Raw genomic sequence first — 14,689 nt, 5'->3', positions numbered from 1 at the left:
GGACATAATCTATTCTTTTGGATTTGTATTTGAAGTTGAGGAATTGTGATAATAAAATGTGATACTTGGTATTATAGAAGTAATGAATAAAGTTGGTTGTATTTTTTTTTCTTTTTTGATGTGTTCTTTAGTTATTGAAATTGTTTTGTAACAGTTTTATTTATTTATTTATTTTATGTGGATTTGGTTGGTTTTATTTTTGTGGAATGCTGAGAAGATTGTTGAAAATTTATTATCGAAACTGTATAATATTGTAGTTTTACTACATGATATATTTATTTAATATTTCGTAGTAACAAAATTGTATAATTTTGCAGTTTTATTTTCAATTTTGAAATGGAGTTCATCTATTTGTTTGAGTGATGAAATTGGATAATTTTGCAGTTTCAAAAGTTATATAGGAAATATATATTATAATGTGTGGAAGACACTCACGATAATGAAACTGCATAATTGTGTAGCATAATTTTTGTTTGAGTGATGAAATTGTACAATTTTACAGTTTTAAGAATTATGAGAACCAACCTGATGAAACTGCATAATTTTGTAGTTTTAAGAATTATTAGAAACATCTTGATGAAACTGAATAATTTTGCAGTTTGAAGAATTATTAGAAACAACCTTTCTTGTATGAATTTATATGCAACCACAAATGTGACGATAATAATAAGCACAAGAACACAAACAAGAATAATAAGCATAAGAAGAAGAACAACAAGAATAATAACAACAAGAAGAGCAACAACGACATCAATGACAACAATTATTTTCACCATGATAACCACAAGAAGATCAATTACCAAAAGCATAAAAAGTACTTGTCACATGTAAAAAAAAAAAGTACAAAAATATGTTAACATGAGTATTTGTATTGTAAAGAAGTTTGTTCATTATTTCTATGGTTTGGTATGTTTTGTCAACATTTGGTAATGCTCGAGTTTCCAAGATCAGTTCTTATCATTAAAGAATTGACTGATGATTTCTGTTCGAAATTTGACTCACTCAATTGGTCGAAGTGATTTCCACACAGGTTGCCAGTTGATATATTGGTTGATAACATTGCAGACGGCGATTGCACAATCATTCCTGCAAAGTTTTAGATGAAGTTAATTAGTTGGGTAAAATTGCAAAATTTAGCATACTGAAACAGTAGTTATTGAGTTTGTATCTTACGAGTGTGAGATTTGTTGTGAGCATTCCTCAATTGATATAATTATTGTCTCGTACTCTTGAGATGATAACATGTTTCCTTGATTGTTGAATAATGCTTTATTCCATCTCAGTTGATGTTGTTGCTACAAATAATTAGTGGGTCTTTTTGTTAGTTATAGTGATGTGCTGAGATGTTTTGAAAGGAATGGAACTAAGTAGAAAATTTTATTTAACTTACAATTTCCTTTGCAATTTCAAAGTGCTTGCTGTGGCAATCTTTTGCTGGCTTCAAAGAGTTATAATGCCTTCATATCCCATCAGCATTGTCAAAGACCACAATTGTCCAATGGTTGTCGTGGTTGATTAGGATATGGATATATTTGTTTTTCATTGCTTCTGGAAAATGGTTGTCCATCATTTTTTCTCTCAGTGCCTGCTCTTGGTTTTGTAATAGGGTCTGTAATTTATATATGTTTGAAATATGTTATAAAAGTATGTAGTAAGACATGTTAAGAAAGTAGAAAATTTTACAGTTTGAATAATATTGAAAGGTATGTTAATAGTTTTGCTTACATTGATAAGTGTTGAGAAAATGTAAGATCGTCCTGCGCATGGATTTCTTCCAAACGCTAGATCATGTTTCTCAAATTCTTCAATTGATAGTTGGAGTGCCAAATTCATTTCTGCGAAGGCATCAATGACCTAAAACATGTTATATATGAGAATGTGTTAGGTTTGTGGAATATGATATTAAGTATAAACAGAAATTGTAAAATTGTGCAGTTGGAGACCTACATTCCCATTTAAGGCTTCCCTGTTGGTCAATCTGCATATATCTGAAAAGTATATGCAATTTTCATCTTTGCTGCCAGACCAGACACAAGCAGTTGGTTGTGTGTTGTTGATGAGTTGAATTTGGTCTTGGTCTTTTTTGGATAGGTTATGCCAAACCTTATTTGTTTTGCGGCATGAAAGGGTGAGTGGCTTGTTGTAGATTGATTCTTCTTTGAAATCATCATCACTTTCCAATACTTGAACTTGTGTCTTCTCTTGATTGGCATCCTCTTGTGGCTTGGTTTTAGTACCACCTTCTTTCTCTTGGCCGATATCTTCTTTCATTTCCTGCTCTTTTGCTTCATGAGCACCCTCTTTTGGCTCGGGTTTAGTAACATGTTTTTCTTTGTTTCGATTTCTTTTTTTTTCTTTTCATTCTTTTTCTCTTTTCCTTCATCGGTACCCTCTGTTGGTTTGGGTACATCAGTAACAGCTTCTGTCTTGTTCCTTGTATTTTCTTTGGCTTTTGTCATTGGTTGGTATTCAAAATCTGGCTTATGTGCTTGTTTTCTTGACTTTTGTTTGATTCTCTTGACCATTGATCTTTGTTGGGGACTTCCAGTTTTTTTAGTGGACATTTCCTTCAACTAGTCTTCATTTCTTCGCAATTCAGCCATGAACTTTTGTTCCATTTCTTGCATTTGTGCTCTCATGTTTGTTATGAGTTTGTTCTTGTCGTTCTCTTTAGTTGATGTTTGTGCTTGGTCATCACTTATAAAAATGTTGGATTTTGTTTTAGTTAGTTTAATTAAATTTTGCAGTTTGGTTCAGTATTAGACAAGAGTTTACCTTGTGTATGAAATGTGTCAAATTTCTCTTGGAGTTCTTATTGTTGTTCTATCCTTTTTTCTTCTTATGTTTTGCTTGTTCTTTTTTTTTTTTCATGTTGTTGTTGTTGTTGTTGGTCTGTCAGTTCTTGTTCATCTACTTCTTGTTGTTGGTTTGTTTGTTCTTGTTCTTGGCCTTCTTCTTCATCAGTGTCTTCTTATGCTTCATCATCATCATCATCATCATCATCATCATCATCATCTTCTTCTTCTTCTTCTTCTTCATTGTCATGTTGTTCATCAGCTTCTTCTTCTTCAGTCTCTTGTTTCTTTTCTTCATCACTCTCTTCTCCTTATTCACCACTTTCTGCTTCTTCTTGTGGTTCTTACTTTCTTTTCTTTCTTTTTTGTTGTTGTTCTTGTTCTGATTCTGATTGGTATTCTTCTTCGAGAAAGTCATCCTCACCACTATCTAGAAGTTTTTTTTTTTTTTTTTTTTTTTTTTTTTTTTTTTTTTTGCTTTTGTTTTTTTTCCTGCTTATTGTCCTTTTTGTGGTCATGTTTCTTTGCTGAAGAGTTTATTGATGTACTTTGATTGATATGCAATAACTGTATTTCTTGTTCAGTTAGGGTTAAAACACATTGGTTAACCTGCAGTGGAATAATGTGGCATATATCAGTAATACTGTAAAATTGGTCAGTTTCATAACATGATTTGTACTGTGAGTAATGTGAGTTAAGTGTTGAAAATATGTTGTTTGAAACTGCAAACTTTTATAGTTTTATAACATGATTGTTAGTGTAATGAATGTGAAAGGATTGTTGAATAGATTTGTGCGTTGAAACTGCAAACTTTTGCAGTTTCATAACATGAGTGATAAGAGTGTTAAATAGGTGTGTGCTTTGAAACTGCAAACTTTTACAGTTTCATAACATATTTGTACTGTGAGTTAAGTGTTGAAAATATGTTGTTTGAAACTGCAAACTTTTACAGTTTCATAACATGATTGTTATTATAATGACTGTGAAAGGAGTATTCAATAGATTTGTGCTATGAGAGTATAGAAGAGTTTGAATACATTTTCAAAATCAGCAAGGCTGATGTGTTTCTACTTGGAGTACATTTTGCGAAGGTTCCACTTCATAAACCTTGGGAAGCCTTCTTTGTTGGATGGTCGGAGGAGTTTACTGTGCTCACAATACTAGTACTGTAAAAAAAAATTGATATATGTTAGATAGTTTGAAATAGTTGGATGTTTGATATTTTTGTGTGAAGTAGTTGAGTAGTGTGTTTACCAAAAGTAACATGACGCATCCATTGACATGCCTTGGGTTGTTGTTTGCATTTGCCATTGAATTCATCAGTGTGCCTTTTATTGCCTCAATCCAATTGTACTTCTTGTTATTGTTGAGATTGTGAACATAGTTGAGGAAACTCCAACTGAGTGTATGGCCTGTTGTAGGCATGAGAAGTTTCAGGCACAGGTAAAGGGTGATGACCCTTGCAAGATCTTGACGATCATTGGTTGATTTTTCTTTTTTTTGTTTGTTAAAATATTTTGGTCAATGACTTGGCATCCAATCTTTTTACTAATTTGCATCTTTGTTTGTAAAATGCGAGCTCAAAATCCTTTGGTCTTCCATAGGATTTTGTAGTGATGTTGTCTTCTCCACAGTCGATACTAAAAATCAGCCTCACATCACTATTTCTGAGTTTCATTTCCTTTTTGTCAAGTATAAATGCTATTTTTTTTTGGTTGTAGAGTGTTGTTATTTCTGCTCTAATGGAATTGTAGCATCTGCACCAAGAGGTCTTCAGTTGTGTTGAGGAGAGAGCATTTATAATGGGCCAAAAAGGAGTTTTTTTGCAGTTTTGTCTGTTGGGCTGTTGCGAATTTGACCTTCTTCAACACTTTGATTACTGTTCCGATGTTGGAACGGTAATTAAACTATTGGACTCTTTGCAGGGACTACTCCTTTTTTCCTTTTGATGCCTTAGTTTTTGTTTTGGGAGTTGATTGGCTTTCTTAGAGCTTTGTTTGTTTTTGTTGTGGTTGGAGGTGTGGTTGGTGTTTGTTGTATGGGTGTGATCTGTGGTGTAGTTCTTGGATTTTTTCTTGTAGGTAGTGTGGTTGTTTTGTAGGTTTTTTTGGTTGTGGTGGTTGGATTTTTTGTGGAGGGGGAGATGGTGGCATTTCAATGGATACAGGTGAAGGATTGTCAAAATGGGAGATACTTAAATCCCGATTGGATTTTTGGGCATATTGGTTTGTTTCTTCCAATATATTCAAACAGCTATTTCTGAAAAAATAAAAGTAACAGCAGGGCATAAGTAATATAGTGACAAAACTGTATAATTTTACAGTTTTATATGCAGTTTAATATTAAGTTATATCTATTTGTTGGTAATAGTTGCAAAATTGTATAATTTGGCAGTTTGATTTGCACTTTATAATAAGTTATCCATTTGTTTTGAATAGTAATTAAACTGTGTAATTTTGTAGTTTCATTTGCAGTTTTAATAAATTTAGATATGTTACTTGTAGAGTGATGAAACTGTCTGATGTTTCAGTTTTAAAAACACTATCAACAATAAGAACAACCCATTGTATTTTGTAAACAATAACAATAACAACAAGAAGATTAAGCATTCAACGAAATGTAGTAACAATATGAAGAAAAAAAGCTAATATTTTATAACAAGAAGAAACAACAACAAGAAGAATAAGAATAAGGAGTTGAATCTGTAAAAATAGGGGATTAAAATGTTTAAAAATAGGAGACTAAAATGTTTTAAAACAGGGGATTATATATAAAATAGGGTTTATACATTTTGAAGAATGTAAAATGTGTTTTACAATATTTTTTTTTATGAAAGTGTTATTGAAACGGTATGATATATACAAAATATCAAAGAATAATGTACAAATTTGAATGGAAAATAATAGGTGAACAGATATGTTGCTTTTTTTCCCCATTTTTTGTGAATTGGAAGTCAAGAACTATGAAATTTATTTAGAATCGTAATGGTTCTTCGTGTTGTTGAGAGTTGCCGATTAGAGAAGATGATCAGCTTCGTGTTGTGTTGGTGAGAGTCGACGATTGGAGAAGATGAACGGGTTCATTTTGTGGTTAGGGTAGGGTTTTAGAGATAGTGGAGTCAAACGGTGGAGAGATGGAGGACTGAAAATGCAAAAGCGAGCGGCGGAGATGTGACAGTGTACTAATCAAACTGATGTAAGATGACCGTGGGTGAAGGTTGCGCACGTGTAAATTGGATAATAAGTGTTGGTACTTTCGTCTGATTGATAATTTGAGGACTTAATGGAGTATTGAATTTGTTTTCGAACTAAATGAGGTATAATATGTTGGGCTTGAACCTTTGAGTCGTTTTCCAAAAATAAAGCTAGTTGGAGGGGCTTGAATCCCATATTAGCAACACATTAGCAACACGGTCCGATCCGGCCTGATGCTAGTCTAGTCATCACAACAATATTAACGATCTAAGATAGTGAATTTACAGAATCCAATCCAACGCCCCAGAAGCATCCGATTGTAGTAGTCATCGTATGTGGTAAATCACAACATACCTCTCTTCCTCAATACTTAAAACCCTAAGGTGCTGTTTGGTAACACTAGGTGCCGTTTGGTAACACTTACGTTTTCAATTTTCTGTTTATATTTACAAAAATTTAAAAAACTCAAATAAAAACTTGTTTGATAAAATTTTTGATTTATAAATCAGTGGCCTCAGTTTATAAATTTGGCAAAAAAATGAAAACAAAAAAAATGTGTTTCCATTTTGAGTTTTCAGTTTTTTTTTTTTCTTACCCAACATTAGCCACCACCCGCTACCGTTTTCCACCACCACCCACCACCCCCCACCACCACCCACTAGCCACCACCCACTCGCCGCCACCACCCACCTCTCGCCGCCACCAACACCGCCACTACCACCACCACCACCACCATCACCACCCACCTGTCATCCACTCGCCACCACCCACCACCTGCCACTACCATTCACCGCCCACCACCACCGCCAGCCACCACCGCCCGCCACTTACTTGCCACCACCACTTACCACCCACCTGCCACCACCATTCACCACCTGCCACCACCAGCCACCCACCACCACCAGCCACCTGTCACCCACCCGCCACCACCACCACCATCACCCACCCGCCACCCACCTGCCACTACCACCCACCACCACCACCCACTCGCTACCACTTACCACTCACCACCGTCACCCACCCACCCACCACCACCACCACCCGCCACCCACCTGCCACCACCACCCACCACCCACCACCACCACCACCACCAGCCACTCGCTACCACCTACCACCCACCACCGTCACCCACCCACCCACCCACCACCATCACCCGCCACCACCCACCATCCGCTACCCACTTGCTACCACCACTCGCCGCCACCGCCACCACCACCACCCACTCGCTACCACCCATTACCCGCCACCGTCACCCACTCACCCACCCACCCACCCACCCACCATCACCACCCACCGCCCACTACCACCCGCCATCCGCCACCACCACCACCTACTCGCTACCACCCACCACCCGCCACCGTCACCCACCTACCCACCATCTCCACCCGCCACCTACCCGCCACCCACCACCACCCGCCATCGGCCACTCACCACCCGCCACTTACCCGCTACCCACCACCCCCCGCCATCCGCCACCCACCACCCGCCACCACCACCTCCCACTCACTACCACCCACCACCCGCCATCGTCACCCACCCACCCACCACCACCACCCACCGTCACCACTTTCCACCACCGTCTTCCGCTGCCACTTGCCACCACTTGCCACCACTTGTCATTTCTCACTTTTTTTTTATATTTTTAAATTTTTAATTTTTTTAAAACATTTTGTCAATTACCAAACGCGTTTGTAGTTTATGTTTTTTTAAAAATAAACAAAAAATAAACAAAAACCAGTTTATAAAATTTTTGTAAATATAAACTGAAAACGTAAACGTTACCAAACACACCCTTACGTTTTCAGTTTTCTGTTTATATTTACAAAAATTTAAAAAACTCAAATAAAAACTTGTTTGGTAAAATTTTTGATTTATAAATCAGTGGTCTCAGTTTATAAATTTAGCCAAAAAATGAAAACACAAAAAATGTGTTTCCGTTTTGAGTTTTAAGTTTTTTTTTTTTTATCACCCAACACTAGCCACCACCCGCTACCATTTTCCACCACCGTCTTCCGGCACCACCACCCACCACCCACCCCCCACCACCACCACTCACCACCCACCTGTCACCATTAGCCACCACCAGCCACCACCCACCTGCCACCCACTCGCCGCCACCACCTACCCCTCGCCGCCGCCGCCGCCACCACCACCACCACCACCATCACCCGCCACCCACCTGCCACCACCACCCACCACCCACTCGCGACCACCTACCACCCGCCACCGTCACCCACCCACTCACCCACCACCATCACCTACCACCCGCCATCCGCCACCCACTTGCCACCACCACCCACCACCTGCCACCACCACCGCCACAACCACCCACTTGCTACCACCTGCCACCGTCACCCACCCACCCACCACCCACCCGCCACCACCCGCCATTCGCCACCCACCTGCCACCACCACCATCCACTCGTTACCACCCATCACCCGCCACCGTCACCACCTACCCACCACCACCACCCACCCGCCATCTGCCACCCACCTACGACCACCACCCGCCACCACCACCATCACCACCCACCACCCGTCACCGTCACCGTCACCCACCACCACCACCCGCCACCTATCATCCGCCACCCACTTGCCACCACCACCCACCACCGCCACCACCGCCACCACCCACTTGCTACCACCTGCCACCGTCACCCACCCACCCGCCACCCACCTGCCACTACCACCACCACCCACTCGTTACCACCCACCACCCACTCGCTACCACCTACCACCCGCCACCGTCATCCACCCACCCACCACTACCACCACCCACCCGCCATCCGCCACCTACCTGCCACCACCACCCGCCACCACTACCATCACCACCCACTCGCTACCACCTACCACCTGCCACAGTCATTCACCCACCTACCATCACCACCCGCCACCTACCCGTCACCTACTTGCCACCACCACCAACCACCCGTCACCACCACCACCACCACCACCACCCACTCGCTACCACCCACCACCATCACCCACCCACCCACCACCACCACCACCCACCCGCTACCACCCTCTACCACCCGCCATCCGCCACCCACCTGCCACCACCATCACCAACCTCCCGTCGCCACCACCACCACCACCACCACCACCACCACCCACTCGCTACCACCCACCACCTACTTGCCACCACCACCAACCACCCGTCACCACCACCACCACCACCACCGCCCACTCACTACCACCCGCCACCAGCCACCGTCACCCACCCACGCACCACCACCACCACCCACCCGCTACCACCACCTGCCATCCGCCACCCACCTGCCACCACCACCACCACTACCTACTCGCTACCACCCGCCATCGTCACCCACCCACCCACTACCACTACCACCCACCGGCCACCACCCACGGCCACCAGCTACCCACCACCCACCGTCACTACTTTCCACCACCGTCTTCCGCCGCCACTTGCCACCATTTGCCATTTCTCACTCTTTTTTGTATTTTAAATTTTTTTTAAACATTTTGTCAATTACCAAACGCGTTTGTAGTTTATGTTTTTCTAAAAATAAACAAAAAATAAACAAAAATCAATTTATAAAATTTTTGTAAATATAAACTGAAAACGTAAACTTTACCAAACACACCCTAAAAACCCTAATAAAGCTGCTAAACCCAAGTTCTCAAATCAAATCAAAACTAGGGTTTAGCGCCTCGCCGATAATCTTAGAGAGAGAAAGCAAGCAATAGATACACACATATACATCTATATATAGGGAGAGAGAGAAGAGAAGAGAAGAGAAGAGAGGAGAGAGAGAAACTGAAGCCACTGAGTCTCTTGAATACAGTCAACAATGGCGCTATATCTTCTCTACGAGTCAGCTTCTGGGTATGCCCTGTTTTTGGCACATGGTATTGATGAAATCGGTCAGAACACAGAGGCAGTTCGGAACTCCGTGACTGACCTCAATCGATTCGGCAAAGTCGTGAAGCTCGTAGCTTTTACCCCATTCGAGTCCGCTCTCGACGCTCTCAACCAATGCAACGCCATCTCCGAAGGTGAGGGAGTAAACCGTTTCTCTATCCTCTCTCTCTATATGTGTGTGTGTGTGCTTGTGTGTGCATATATATATATATGTACATATGCATCTTGGGTTTTTGTTGTTCTTGTTGGGTTTGTTCTGATTCTGTGTTATGAGTGTCATTGTGTTTTATGTGTTCTGTTTAGAAAAATGGTCATCAGAAGAAAATACTGTGAAGCTTATGCACAACTCTAGTACTACTGGGTTTTGGTGTTGTATTTGTCTGGATGATGACAAAATGAGGGGAAAGAGAATTAATAGAATGATTGAGTTTAAGATTTTGCATGAGAACTGAATTTTTGGCAATGGGTATTTTCATTTTTTAGAAGCAAGAGATTAACAAACTCGATATTTGGAAAATTCATTTTTGATTTTTTTGTACTAAAGTCAATTTGGCTATAGAAGTGGAGTATGTGGATTAGCGCTGAACCAAGTCAGCTTATGGTTTGATTTAGTTTGGTAGCTGAGTATGTAATTGGTTTGATATAGTTTGATAGGAATTAATGATGCAAATCTAGAGAGGAGGGGACTAAGATTTGAAGGATTGGAGGTTGATTTAGCCATGGTGTTATGGAAGAAGGATTAAGGAAAACTAAGAAGAATTGAGAGAGGATTTGTTCCCTCTAAAGGCTTTTGGTCTCTCATACCATGAAGCAGAAATTGAATTTGATATTTATTTCAGTTTTTTGCTCACGAATTACACAAACCATTACACCAGTATATATAGAGAGAATGGAGAATTCAGGGAGCTTCCATAGCAAAGATCTTTTATATCTAAGTTGGTTACAAGAGAGAGACTCATTACAAAATTTGGTTACTGCAGAGCTGTCTTGGTGCTAATCTGGTACCTGATCCATGATGGTATGTTGCTAATTTGTGATGAGGAGGTTCAGCTGATTTGGTGCAGACCAGGTGCAGCGTGGTGTTTTGTTTTGGCACATATTTTTGTCTGCATTTTGTTTGCTTGTTTATGCTTTTTGTTTGTTTGCCTTGTAATTTTTAAGAAATTTATCAAACCTTAAAAGAAGAAAATTTCTTTGGAGTTATGATGATTTGATATATGCATTTATTTATTTTTGTTGTGATTGGGTTTTAGGGCATATTACTGATTAGTTGAGGAACTCTCCAAAGAATTTGTACATATGATGATTTGATATATGCATTTGCTTTTTGTTATTGGGTTTTAGGCCATATGACTGATGAGTTGAGGAATTTTTTGGAGCTAACTCTCCCAAAAGTTAAGGGCGGAAAGAAGCCTAAATTCAGTTTAGGCATTGCTGAGCCTAAGATTGGATCACATGTCTTTGAAGTGACCAAGATCCCCTGCCAAAGTAATGAGTTTGTTCTTGAGCTTATTCGCGGTGTGCGGTTGCATTTTGATAGGTTCATTGAGAACCTGAAGGTTTGCATTTTTAACACTTTTCCATCTCTCTCTCTCTAGTGTCAATGTCTTGCTGTTATGTTTTTCTTTCTGAAATTACTTCATATGTTATGTAACTTGTTTCTTCTATGTTCTCAAACTACTGTAGCCTGGTGATTTGGAGAAAGCCCAACTTGGTCTGGGGCACAGTTACAGCAGGGCAAAGGTCAAATTCAATGTTAACCGTGTTGACAATATGGTTATTCAGGCTATCTTCCTTCTTGATACTCTTGATAAAGATATCAATTCCTTTTCCATGAGAGTCAGGTTTGTCACTTGTACAAGTCAATTTTGTCTTAGAAATATCATCTTCAGGGTTCATTATTCTTTGGAACTAGTTTACTCTTTCTTGCTTTTAAGTGCAATATTTGAGAATTTTTGGGATTTGTTGTTTTGAAATTGTGACATTGTATGAAGCTTTATGGATGTTTTTTTTTATATTTATTCCAATTAGATTTTGTTAAAGTTGTTCTTTGAATTACTTAATGCAGAGAATGGTACTCTTGGCATTTTCCTGAACTAGTAAAGATTGTCAATGACAACTATCTTTATGCCAAAGTTTCAAAATTTGTTGAGAACAAATCAGAATTGTTTGAAGACAAACTACCAGGCTTGATTGATATAGTTGGAGATGAAGATAAAGCAAAGGAAATCGTAGAAGCTGCCAAAGCATCCATGGGTAGAGTTTGTTAGCCCATTTGTTATAATATTTGAAAACTGTTCATTCTTGAAACAGAGAAAATTTAAACAAATACAGAAAACAAATTTGGTGGAATGTTTTGGTTAACAAATTTGTGTGCGTGGAAAATTTCTGGAGATAGCCCTTTTTTTAACCAGTTTTAAATTGATTTTTGAGTCCTCAAAGGATTGAATTCATAAAAAAAAAAATTGAGAATGGTTATATTTTCTGGAAGCATGAAAAATAAAACTGTAAACAAAAATAAGAAGGAAACTATACCAAAGGTACTTAAATATCTCATGTGCAAAGTCGCATCCCATTTTTTATTCAATTGGTGTTTCTATGTTTTTTTAGGGCAGGACTTGTCTCCAATTGACTTGATTAATGTCAAGCAATTTGCGCAGAGGGTAATGGACCTTTCTGAGTACAGAAAAAAGCTCTATGAATATCTGGTCGCTAAAATGGATGACATTGCTCCCAATTTGGCTGCTCTGATTGGTGAAGTTGTTGGAGCTCGTTTGATTTCCCATGCTGGTAGCCTCACAAATCTGGCAAAGTGCCCTTCTTCTACGCTTCAGATCCTTGGTGCAGAGAAGGCGCTCTTCAGGTATGTGCTCTTCTCTAAATTTGCTAGGATTGCAAAAATTTCATTTAAAAATCAGACCAATTATTTCTGAAAAGTCTGGTTTGTTGTTCAAGTGCAACCGGAAATGACTATGTTCAGGTCATCTTAGTGGCAAAATGCATATTTTTAGAGCTAAAAGTGACTGCATCATCTGATGCCACCTGGACATTCCTTTTGTGCATTGTTTTGTTATCATGAATCAAAATCATTCCTTTGGCTACAGGGCATTGAAGACCCGAGGAAACACCCCGAAGTATGGCCTTATATTCCATTCTTCTTTTATTGGCCGGGCATCTGCTCGAAACAAAGGCCGAATGGCTCGTTATCTTGCAAACAAGTGCTCTATCGCATCTCGCATTGACTGTTTCTTAGGTAAGTCTTTTTGTTTCTTTCAAAGAATATAATGTTATCATATGATTACTTTACCTCATGATTGGTAGATTAAATTGTGAACCATGTTCTGAATGCAGATAAGAGTACCACTGCTTTTGGGGAGAAACTTCGTGAACAGGTTGAGGAACGACTTGACTTTTATGACAAGGGGGTTGCACCTCGTAAAAACATTGATGTGATGAAGACTGCACTTTTGAAATTTCTCTAAACAAAGGTGGGTGAAAGATGAGAGTATGGAGGATTTTTTTGTTCTTGCCTCCCTGTAAATTTGAAAACATCGAATGAACTGAACCTTGTGCCTTGTGGCTTGTGGCTTTAAATTCAGCCATTGGTTTCGTTGACTGCAGCTTTATCCAGATTATATTCTACTGCAATGGGGAAATTTTTATTTCATTTTCATTAGATTCTTCAAAATGTTTGTCATTCTTCCTTTTTTCTTTCCTTCTCTCTGCTCTCTCAATTACACTGTTTCAATTTATAGCTTGCAAGCATAACTGACTGGGCTGGTTTTTTATTCCATGAGAACGAACAATTAGGAACAATTCTAGCCACAGTTGTGTTCTTACCTTTACTAAGCATTTCATTCTCATAATTGGAGCAATGACCTCACATGTTATGAGCTGTCCTAGTTTCTCATTCTCTCATCTGTTCGCAATGAGAAAATGAACAATGTAGTATTAACTCTATGGAAAAACACAACTAGGGCAGATGGAAGGGAACAAAGAATAGAGGTTTCAGCTACTTGCAGCACCTTCTCCCCCTTTGCTACACCTGGTGCTGTATCTTCACCACCATCACCACCACCACCGGTCACTAATGGTAATGGTGGTAGAGGAAACAGTGGAGGTAATGGTAGTGGTGATGACTGAACGAGTTTTTTTTAGAGCTTTGTAGGGTTGGGTTTTCTGTATCTTCTTTTCTTTGTTTCTTCTTCTTCTTCTCTTTCATTTTTTTTTTGATTGCTAATGATATTTTATGGTATGGATTTCTTATGACGTTTCATGGTATAGATTATGATATGAATTTTATGTTTTGGTCTGTTATCTGGTAGCCTCTAGTTTGAGTCAGAGTTTGACTGTTAAAGAACACGAGGTATTAGAAATTGAGTCCTTTGGGGCCTAAATGTCATATTGCTTTCTCATTCCAATCAAGAAATTTGATCTTCAATCACATTGTAATCTCTAGTTTTTGACTGTTTATAGATTTCAAACCATTAGTGATCTTACATGTCTTCTTCTTTTGTAGGTATATCAACTTGCCATCTTTTAATTATACTAGTGGTATTCATTTAATTATTAATACAAACCTCATTGTGCATAACTAAGATGCAAGCAAGTTGAAATTAGGACATAATAGTAGATGCATCATGGTTCATGATTCAGTGGTTCTGTTCCATATGTGTAGCCTGCTTAACTGAGAAATGCATTAATCTTACTTGTGGCCTTTTATTTTATATATATATATATATATATTATTTTTGAAAAGCCAGTGAAAATAATATGCATACTACTTGGAACAGGTTTGGGAAAACGAGAAGAAAAAT

At 39.2% G+C, this 14,689-nt stretch overlaps 1 protein-coding gene across 1 annotated transcript; it reads left to right on the top strand.

Annotated features, from left to right (window-relative positions):
• Window positions 1–9,596: 9,596 nt before the first annotated feature.
• Window positions 9,597–13,545, top strand: LOC114284021 (nucleolar protein 56). Its single transcript, XM_028226895.2, has 7 exons — window positions 9,597–10,006; window positions 11,217–11,431; window positions 11,559–11,716; window positions 11,941–12,128; window positions 12,483–12,735; window positions 12,977–13,125; window positions 13,224–13,545. Exons 1-7 carry the CDS (start codon window positions 9,802–9,804, stop codon window positions 13,352–13,354), a joined length of 1,299 nt encoding a protein of 432 aa, XP_028082696.2. The 5' UTR covers window positions 9,597–9,801; the 3' UTR covers window positions 13,355–13,545.
• Window positions 13,546–14,689: the final 1,144 nt, after the last annotated feature.

This window comes from Camellia sinensis, chromosome 4 (assembly GCF_055761805.1).
Source record: "Camellia sinensis isolate YWXY chromosome 4, ASM5576180v1, whole genome shotgun sequence".
Classification (NCBI taxonomy): domain Eukaryota; kingdom Viridiplantae; phylum Streptophyta; class Magnoliopsida; order Ericales; family Theaceae; genus Camellia; species Camellia sinensis.
The sequence above is the reverse complement of the archived record's forward strand: the minus strand, read 5'-3'. Positions and strand labels throughout refer to the sequence as shown.